Source organism: Gouania willdenowi, chromosome 3 (assembly GCF_900634775.1).
Source record: "Gouania willdenowi chromosome 3, fGouWil2.1, whole genome shotgun sequence".
In the NCBI taxonomy this organism is placed as follows: domain Eukaryota; kingdom Metazoa; phylum Chordata; class Actinopteri; order Blenniiformes; family Gobiesocidae; genus Gouania; species Gouania willdenowi.
Window position 1 is genome coordinate 44,518,720 of NC_041046.1, and position 10,925 is coordinate 44,529,644.

General features: G+C 35.3%; 1 protein-coding gene across 1 annotated transcript; it reads left to right on the plus strand.

The window, feature by feature from the left end:
* The first annotated feature begins 644 nt into the window (after nucleotides 1–644).
* LOC114460515 (N-acetyllactosaminide alpha-1,3-galactosyltransferase-like) lies at nucleotides 645–9,073 on the plus strand. Its single transcript, XM_028442396.1, has 6 exons — nucleotides 645–685; nucleotides 2,552–2,596; nucleotides 5,369–5,452; nucleotides 5,526–5,609; nucleotides 5,678–5,815; nucleotides 8,381–9,073. The coding sequence occupies exons 2-6, from the start codon at nucleotides 2,553–2,555 to the stop codon at nucleotides 9,060–9,062; spliced, it is 1,032 nt and encodes a 343-aa protein (XP_028298197.1). The 5' UTR covers nucleotides 645–685; nucleotide 2,552; the 3' UTR covers nucleotides 9,063–9,073.
* The last annotated feature ends 1,852 nt before the right edge of the window (nucleotides 9,074–10,925 follow it).

Sequence of the window (10,925 nt, forward strand, 5' to 3'; positions counted from 1 at the left end):
ATTTTCAATGTTTTCAATCGAAATCAAACCTTAAACCTCCTGATCAAACTTTTTTATTTATTTATTGCATTTCATAAAGTTATGTTTCAATGTCTTAGCATTTTTTTGTGTCATTTCGTGCATTGTTTTATTTGTTTTTTTCCTCTATCATGTGTTTCTGTCATTTTCGTGTATTTTTTTAGTTGTTCTTTGTATCATTTACTATATTTTTATCTCATTTTATCTGTTTTTGTTGATGTTACCTGCATTTCTGGTTTTATTTTGTGAATATTTTTTCTCATTTCATGTCTGTAATTCTGATTTTGTGTATTTTTGTTGTCATCTGGTGTTTTTTTCAATGTATCTCTCATGTGAAGTTATTTGATTAATTGTTAATAAATTAATTAAATTGAATGTAGATAATAAATAATAATTTCGCAATGAGAAATTAATAAATAATAATGATCAACTGATCATTTTTCATAACTTTACATTTTACATTTTTGCAAAGCTAATATTATTTTCTATTTGTCATTTTTATTTTCATATATATATTCTTTGCATTGTTTTAATCTTGATAGATTTTATTTCCAGTGTTTTTGTGACGTGATGGTTTGTGGGTAATCGATTAATTGATTACAGCTGCTTTAAATGAGCGTCATCGGTCACGTGCTGCACTGAGCAGCAGCAGCAGATTCAGATTCAGGTGAGTTTTGAGCTAAAACTGGGATTAATTCACGTTTGAAATATTTGTTCAATCAGAGAAGTTAAATCCAGTTTGGAAACTTTAAATAAATAGGAACTCTGAAGGTTTTTTGATCAAATTAGATTAAAAAGCTACTGCTTTTATTTCCTGTTTCTAGGTGAGATGAACACCAATATATAATGAAATTCTCTCTGTAAACTCTTACATTAAAATGTCAGTCCAAACATAAATGTTAACATTAAAAAACAATTAAATCTACTGTAGACTAATGCTTTTAATTAAATGTTAATTATTTGGGTGATCCTCATTGTAGACGTATCTTAACGTATGGTTTAAATGAATCTAATGTCTTTTTTTAGATTAAGGTAAAACTCCATTTGCAGGATATTTGATTACTGTATTAGTTTATAGTAATGTTTCATTTCATCCAAAGAATAAATCTAAATACAGATATTTCTGTCATTTGTGAAACTGAACTTTAAACTCATTGATTTATTTGTAACACTATGAAGAGTTTTTCCTAAAATATTGAATTGATCTGCTTTTTCTTATAACTAAATTACCTTCAAATGTTTTTAAGGAAGATTAAAATAACTGTTACAAAAATCACTCATATTTAGTTAAGAATTGATTTTAGTCTTAAGAAATATTAACTATTTTGTTTTTTTAGAAAATGTAAAAACTGCATGTGCTTGAATCAGGAACAATGTAACCTTCATTTATTTTATGTTCTTACAGCTTTTACAAGATTTATTACCAAAAATAAACATGGGGGTAAAAGTAACTTAGTACTATTTAATTGAGTCCCTTTATTACTTTTACCTGAGTACAATTTCAATCAGTACTCTTTGGACATTTCTCCTTAGACTTTACCTTATAGTAGAGCAGGCATCGACTGTTTGAGTACTGTAAGGCAGACAAAGGCAACTGGCGGCCCGGGGGCCACATGTGGCCCTCGGACTAATTTCATGCGGCCCCCAAAATAAATGTAGAGACAAACACAAAACAAGAGCAAGAATACATTGACAAATACAAAGAATTATAACATTACAGGAAAACACAGTAAAAGACAAAGAAAGAAACACGAAAAATACAACACAACTATTACAAAAATGAACTAAACGACAACAGTAATATACAAAATTACAGAAAATGACGACAAAAAGAGGAGGAAAACACAAAAAATGACTCCGCAAACCCACAGTACTAGCACACAAGCAAAACGACAACAAAAATACTCCAAAAAGCACAAAATGATACACAATAAGACTCCAAAAAACATATATTTCACAGGAAAAATACACAAAAGGACTACAGAAATGCCTCACAAAGAGCAATACAACAACATACACAGAATGACAGAAAAACACACAGTCACTGTAGAAATTCTTTGTTTTCTGTATTAATGCTCAGATCGCTCATTATTCTAAATGATTAATGTTGATCATGTGACCTGATCAAACACATTTTTGTGGCCCCGCTGTGATAAAAGTTGTGTACCTCTGATGTAAGTTGAGCAGTTGGAGAGGAAACCGTGTGTGTGCACAGAAAGGTGTGTCCTGTAATTAGAGTTTTCCCGTGTGTGTGTGTGTGTGTGTGTGTGTGTGTGTGTGTGTGTGTGTGTGTGTGTGTGTGTGTGTGTGTGTGTGTGTGTGTGTGTGTGTGTGTGTGTGTGTGTGTGTGTGTGTGTGTGTGTGTGTGTGTGTGTGTGTGTGTGTGTGTGTGTGTGTGTGTGTGTGTGTGTGTGTGTGTGTGTGTGTGTGTGTGTGTGTGTGTGTGTGTGTGTGTGTGTGTGTGTGTGTGTGTGTGTGTGTGTGTGTGATCCTTCAGCCTGAGTCGTGTCTCATTTATTCATCTCTACCTCAGGATGTTCATCAGAAAACTGAAAGTGCTGCTTTTCACCTCTGTGAGGTACAGTGTTCATCACCACACGTCAAACACCTTCTAACACTTTAATAGCGTTCTTTGGGTCATGTTTTCCACTTATCAGCTGTAACTTGGTTTATTTGCTGACTGTATTGCAGTGTCATGTAAATAGACTTTTAATGTTGCCAGACATTCTTCATATTACATCATTAGAAACATTAATCAAGTGGTTCCCAACCTTTTATGGGTCGTGACCCCATTTTATCACAAATTTCTTGTCACCTCAGTTCAGGTATTTGTATACTGCATTTTATTAGAACTAAATTTATATTTGTGAAAGTATAGAATATATTTGATTGTGTGGTTTCATATGAAAATGAATAATTATGAGCTTTCTGCCTTTTCCTGCACTGTATATCTACTTCTGTGAAATGTTTTAATTATACAAAATGGATGACTAAATAAATACAATTAATCAGTTTTTATTTAATTATTTCTAAGCATTTCAGATGACCCCAAGGTTGAGAAACACTGCTTTAACCCAAGGGAGGAGAACTCATTTTAGTTTAAGAATCAAAAACAGATTTTTAGGATCAAAACAAGTTTGTATCTTAGAGATATGAAACACTGACATTATCCAAGCAATAAATGACAGATTTCAGTCTCTGCAGGAGCTTCACTTCATTGTCTTTGATTTAATTTGTAAGGGTTGTTTAATTTTAAAAACTGAAGTTACAGTGTTGGTGGTTTCCTGCCTGCATTCATTCCTTCCTTCCTGCTTTTGCTGCAGCAACAGTTTAATTTAGGCCTGAATTTTAATTCATATTTTAAAAATTGTCATAGGCTGCTCTGCACTGTTTCTGATTGGTCAGACGCAGTAAACTCCGCCCCAATATGTGAGCACGCACACATTCAGGTTACAATGAACTGTTAAGTTATCATTTTCTACCTGCTTTTCTGGTATTAAGAATATTTAAGTGAAGCTAATACAGAGAATATCCTGCATATATTTATCCTGCTATGTAGTTTTGAGTTACTATAAAGACTATAATACTATAAAGTAGGGCTGGGCGATATGGCCTTTTATAAATACCGCGATATTTTTAGGCCATGACACGATATATATCTCGATATTTTGCATTACCCTTGAATTAACACTTTGATGCACAAAATCACACCAGTATGATGATTCTATATGTCTACATTAAAACATTCTTGATCATACTGCATTAATATATGCCAATTTTAAACTTTCATGCAAAAAAGGGGATATCACAACTAAGTCAGAGTTGACATAACTGTATTTATTAAACAGTGAGTGGCTCAAACATAAAATTGTCAACAGAAAGTGCACGTTCTGTGCAAAATTGTCACAGAGACATTTCAAAACAAGACATTAGTGCAGGATGCAACTCACATGGCATTTCAAAACACAAAATTAAAGTGCACTTTTTGTACATAATGCCACTACAATATTTTAAAACAAATAGTGCCCTTTTGTGCATGTTGTCATTAAGATGACATTTCAAAACAACACTAAATTTAAGTGCACCTTTTGTGCATAATGCCACTAAGATATTTAAAAAAAAAAAAAAAAAAAAATCCACGAGTTTAACGGTATGGTCATTTTCAACACCGCACAGACTACAAGCTGCGATATATCGAGTATATTCGATATATCGCCCAGCCCTACTATAAAGACTAAATTAAATGCGTTAAGCTAGACATGCCCAGTCTATTCTAGAAAATCTCTATAGAACATCTATGCTGGGCTAACTAGCGACTCACTGTAGCGCTCTAATCTCAATCCAACCTACTCACCACAGATTAAAGCAGACATAGACAACTGAGGGCACTCGGCCTAATTTCATGCAGCCCCCAAAGTCAATGTAGCAATAATGCAAAGAATTACAACATTGCAGGAAAATACTTCAAAAACCCACAAAACTACTCCAAAAATAGATGACTATGATTGACAGTTGGGTTAAACCGTAACTGCAGGTGCTTAATTTGTTAGTGTGGGTATAAAACAGATGTAAATCATTAGACAGTAAGGTTACATTGTGTAATCTTTGAGTAGTGTTTGATAGAAATAACAGTATTTACCCGGATCAGGGAAATCCTCAGTGTACTGAAGTAATAGTTCAGTACGCTGTAGAATTCTGACATAATCACTCTACAGAAAATTTTGAGTTATTTTGCCTCCACATGTGCAATTCCCCCAAAATCTCAAAATTTTCACCAGTCCTGGATGCTTTATAGTTTTCATGAGTTTTTGAACGTGTTAGGCCCTCAAATGCGATCCTTTCGCCGTAAATATAATAATGAAAAGGGGGTGCATTAAAATAGGGTCCTATGCAAAAATGACTCAAAATAAAACAAATACACAATATGACTAAAACATATTTTACAGAAAAAATACACAAATGCTTCACAACGAGCAAGACAAACATACACAAAATGAGAGAAACACACAAATTACTATTAAAAACTTGTATTATTGCTCATTATTCTAAATGCTGTCATGAATGTTGGTCATGTGACCCTCTGATCATACACTCGTGTGGCTCCGCTGTGATTAAAGTTGCCAACCTATAAAAATGAGCACTTGTAGACTCAGAGAAGGGGCGGAGCCAACAGTGACATGAAACCACCATTTTCAGCCAATAGTGAAATTATATTATAACAGCTGGGGTTCAAACATAGGGGGCGGTCACTCTTACAACTTTACAACACAATACACTGAAGTGAAATCATTTGATTACATGTCAAGAGTTGCTTCTTGTGGTTGTAATGGTTTCTGTCTCTTCTCTGCAGTGGTCATGTTCAAAGGGCGGGGCCAGCCGGAGCGTTTCTCACTTTCTTTCTAGTAGTTTTTGGATTATCGTCGATGTTTTTCAGGTTTGCTACAAAGTCTTTTGTGCATTAGAATCTTAAACACACGCCTCCTAACGTATGTTTGTCCTACTCGTAGACATCTACCGACCAATCAGGGCACAGGGACTGTACCAGAGCCTCTTCACAAAAACATCAGTGTGGACGACACGCTGAACTATAAGTAAGTTTTAAAAAAATTAACTGAATTTATTCGTGGAATACAAACTAAAATGATCCTTGTCTTTTCAGGGCCAGACCGAATGTTCAGACGCGTACGCCGTGGAACGCTCCAATCATCTGGGAGGGAATGTTCGACCCTATAATCTATGACCAAACGCACGTCAAGATGAATACGACTGTAGCGCTCACTGTGTTCGCTGTGGGAAGGTTCGTCATCATGACTTTCTGTGTACGTCGACATAATTAATACAATGAATGATTAAGAATCTTTAAATGCTAACGTAGAGCTGCACATCTCTACCAAAAATACTAGATTATTGCTAAAAACTTTAGCTTTGAGTTCATATTTACTGACAAATTCATACATTTGTATGTATAAAACGTATCTGGGTTAAGAGAAAACAACGTGCAGCAGTTTTTTTACACATAAATCATCCAGTAATTACTCACTGGAGCTTAAATTACAAAGTAAAATAATGTTTAATACAGTCTCAGAGGCTGTGCTATAGTTCTTCATTGACTGACAGGGTCAAATGTCAATCTTTACCTCATGTTTTCTTTGAAAATGGATGATTAACTGCTATTAAATACAAGCTGATGGAGAATCATGTGAAATGAAATCAAATGTCTAAAGTTAGATTCCTGCAGCTGATTTAATGTCATGGTTTTTTTTTTACTTTTGTCTCGAACATAAAATGTTTCAGGGATGTTTTGGTCTAGACCAGGGTTTCACACTGCAGGTATAAGTTACATATAAAGTGAGATCGACAACATCCACGCATTAAGTGACCTTAACTTCACTTGTATTTCCTTTATTTATTATGAACAAATTTTATTCAATTTCATAGAAAAAATGACTGAATTTAGAATTGTTTTCCTTAATTTGAGATAAAAAAGGCTCCATTATGTGATATAAGTGTATTTGGAGGGGCTGAAATATTTACAACTGATTTTAGCTACTGACTGACATTATGCAAACTTTATGCAAAACAAATGTTTGCATAATATGAAGTTTCTACAGGCAGACGTCTAGTATTGTGGCATTTTTCAGTTGTTGGTGTAAAAAATATTCAACTCTGTTGCATCAGTGTGAGCTATCAAAGGCTTTAAATTAACATCCGTCATCTGCGGTGAAAATTAACTTTAATGGGTAACATTGTAGCGTTACTAGGATACCACTGCATCTGTTTGAATCGACAGCTGCAGAAACGATACGACAAGTCATTGTTGCCAGGTTGGGCTGTTTTTCCACCAATTAATGTGAGGGTTTTTGTGTTTAGATTTTAAAACGTAATGTATATTTGGCAACACTCTGGTTAAACTAATCCTACATTTCCCATAAACGGTGACGTGTCGTACAATAATGGGCTACGCACTTACGTTAGTGTGACTGTTATGGTTTGGTATGGGAGAAGACAAACGGAACGGTGCAAAACAACCAATAAGAGCTGAAATTAAGTTGTAAAGTCATTTGGAAACAAACGTGTATTAATAAAAGTTTTCTCTACAGTACATGTAATTCTTAATACTGATTACTTCTATTCTTTCTAACTTCAGTGTTCCAGAGATCCAATTTTCACGAGTTAAGTTTAGTAGTTGAGAATATAATAATAATCATAAAAAGTTCACTTCTCTGACACAAGTTCCATATTGCACCTTTTACGTTTTGTTACGTTGTTTTTAAATTGTTTATATTTTATTGTATTTCTGCAATCAACCAATACAAACTATTTAAAGAAACACAAACACTTAAATCTATTCTGTCTCATAATGTAGTTTATTTTTGTATCTACTATCTATGCTGGCTGGTGATTTAAAGTTAATTTAAAAATTTTAAAAATTACATCAATGTTGCTGTGATGGAGGCTGAACGACCATAATATTGTAATGCTCCAAAAAACTAACAGTGACGTATGAAAAACATTAAAATGCAAAATTTAATAAGGTGGACATACTGTAAATTTTGTAGATGCACGAAAATAAGACTTCATGTTCACTCTCCACCTAGTGGTCATGGGTGTAAATTGTGAAAATGATGGATTGCTTTGATTTATCCATCTAGGTTTTTAAAAACAATCAATGATGGGAAGTATTTGATTAATCTGCTCCGTGGTAACAAATCTTACCTTTTTGGAAGTAGAGTTTTTGAAAGAATTAAACTTCAGAGAAGAACGCAAAGGAAAATAGTGTTTTCATCCATGGCTGCTTTTCTGCTTGATTCAGAGATGATTTGTTTTAAAAGGTGAGTTAACCTGATATCATGGACTTATGGCGCATTTCCACTGGCGGGCTCGGCTCTACTCTCCTTTTGTGCGTTTCCACTGAGAAATAGTTCCTCCTCCGTGATACCTGGTCCTTTTTTTTTTTTTTTTTTTTTTTTTTTTAAAGTACCTCCTTTGAGGTTCCAATAAAAGCAGCCCTGGTCTGAAAATGTGATGTAAACTGAAAGCAGAATCATCACAGCGTAGAGTCGTCAACTCGCGCACAGAGGAAGCGTTTAGCAACTACTTTATTTATTTATTTTTGGCGATCTTGTGAGGATGGCAGCCAAAAGTGCAATTCATGGACTCTGGCAGTTTGGCGCGTCAGGTTGTTGCTCAGTGGAAATGTTCCAGGATAAACAGTGTTTGGTCTTGAAAGCTAGGAGTGCGGCGCCGTGTAAAGCTGATGCCGCCAATGGAAACGCCCCAGTATCGGTTCATTCAGATAACTCCTCCCGTCTTTGGTTGACTGTACATCTCACGTCCCTGATCATCTTCTGTTTCTCTTTAGGTATCTGGGCGCCTACCTGAAGACGTTCCTCACCTCTGCTGAGAAATACTTCATGTTGGGGTTACCGGTGACGTACTTCGTCTTCACGGACATTCCAAAAGACGTTCCGTACATCCCGTTGGCTCATCGGAGGTACATGAAGGTCATCTACGTGAAGAAGCACAAACGGTGGCAAGACGTGTCCATGATGAGGATGAAGACCATCTACGAGGAGATCGACGTAGAGATAAAATACACCTTCAAGTACGTGTTCTGCTTCGACGTGGACCAGGAGTTCAAAGGTCACTTTGGCTCTGAGACTCTGGGCGAGTCGGTCGCTGTGATTCATTCTTACTTCTACAAAAGCCCAGAGGAGGAGTTCACCTATGACAGGAACCCGGAGTCCCAGGCCTGCATGGAGACCGGGGACTACTACTACCACGCCTCCTTCTTTGGGGGCACATGGGAAATAGTGAAGAACATCACGGAGTCGTGTTACCACGGCATCATGACGGACAAGGACAATGACGTTGAGGCTCTGTGGCACGACGAGAGTCACCTTAACAAATACTTCTGGTTCAATAAACCGAGCAAGCTGCTGTCCCCAGAGTACTGCTGGGACGAGAACATCGAAGACGTACGGGACATCCGCATCACCCGACTCGTGTGGGCGCCAAAAAACTACGAAGAGCTTCGCGACTAATGAGCTTTAGGTCAGTGATGGAAAAGAAACTGCTGCTAAAAGTAAAGCCACATAAATTCTGAAAGCAGACTAGATATTAACTGTTGGCTACTGGCTTGTGTTAAACCTCCAGTCCACCAGGAGGCAGCCAATATCACTGCAGAATGTTTTTTATTCTCAATAAAAACATGCTTTTAAGATGAACCTGAACAGACTTTTAATGTAGATTTGTTAGTTTAAGAAGCAGCTTAAAGATGAAACTGTCTTAAATCAATTAAAAAAATATGACTGAAATGTAGAAGAAAAACCTGTAAACTGCTCCTTATGAAAAGTTAATTTTTTTTTAAAGTGAGGCCTTGTCTCCGTGAGGCTGAATGTAAAATGTAACTTTATATATTTGCTGAATAAATGTCATTCCTGTACATTTTTATGTCAATTCATGTTAAAAAATAAATGTGAAATGAAGTTATACCTTTTTGTGTTTTTTTTTTTTTTTTTTTTCTCAGAATATTAACATGATTCAACAGCCATACAAAGGTGTTTAAAGATTCTTTTTAAATGGACAGATTTAACTCAATATTACAATAAATTCCTCCGTTCAGTCCAGATTTTAGCTTTTATACGTATGTTAAACTCAAGGTTTGGGGCTAAATCAGGCCCTTTGAGCATCAAATTCGACCCCTCGAGCAAGGAAGGATGACGTGACAAAAAAACATGAAACATTTTGTAAATTACCAACTAATTGTAGATTTATCAGCCTCTCCAAATACAAAAATTCAATTGTTATTTGGCAAATTTTCTTAAAAATTGGCAAATATTCCACCAAATTTCCCAAAAATCTGTAAAATTTAAGGGAAGATTCTGTCGGTACTGATATATACTTAATTTATACATTGAAGTGCAAACCAGGGCACAATGTGGAATTGGCCCACTTACGCTCAAACTGCTACAATTGATTGACAGCCATGTTTTTAAAGCTAATTTGCATCTGCAGTCTCATTGGCTGTAACTCTAGTAAATCTCTCACTCTTTAGTTCCAAAAGGCTCATTATCTGTTACACTAAACATGCAGGACTTCTTCCTTTAGGAATTGTAACATGAGATGTGAACATAACAGGCTGTTTTGTCTGCAGAAACAATGTTAGCTGGTGAAAAGTGTCTGAATAATGCATCATTACCCTGAGTCCAAAACCTTAATCTGCTGTAGCAGGTGAACTGGGCTAATGTTGTTAAAAACCTAGATTATTATTGTAAAAGTTTTGCTCCTGGAAATGGGATGTAACTTAATGAGTAATAGAAAATAAAATTTTATTTTTTGCACTTCAACAGTTAATCTGTATTTTTATTATTTCTGTATCCAAGTGTACGCCTGTAACTGCAGCATCATGTATTCTACCATTGTACCACATGAGGGCGTTACAGAGCTGTTTTAGAAATGAACTGTAACTTGTTTGTCCCTCTCACCTGCTGCTAAATAACTTTTAACATGTAATGAACATTTCACAAAATTGATCACTTTTCTAAATGCATCTATTATTGTGATACAAACGGTTAAATTAAACATGTAAAAATATCAGGAATCTATGAATAAACGACTCATAAGTGTTGTATAGACACTGGTAACTGATACACTTATATATAGAACCATAACTAACTAGTATTTGTGTTGACATTAATAAGACACAAAGAATAGGAAATGTAGGGAAGCTTGGTGTTTGGTCAGAATAGCAGAACTACTTTAATGTGATTGGATCTCGACTGAGGGTCACATGATCAATTGAAAAAATGACCAATCTGAGCGTTAACACAGGAAAGAGCAAAGGGTTTGTGTTCTACTATAGTTCTTTGATCATCTTTGGTCATTTTGTTTTAAGAATTATTTTG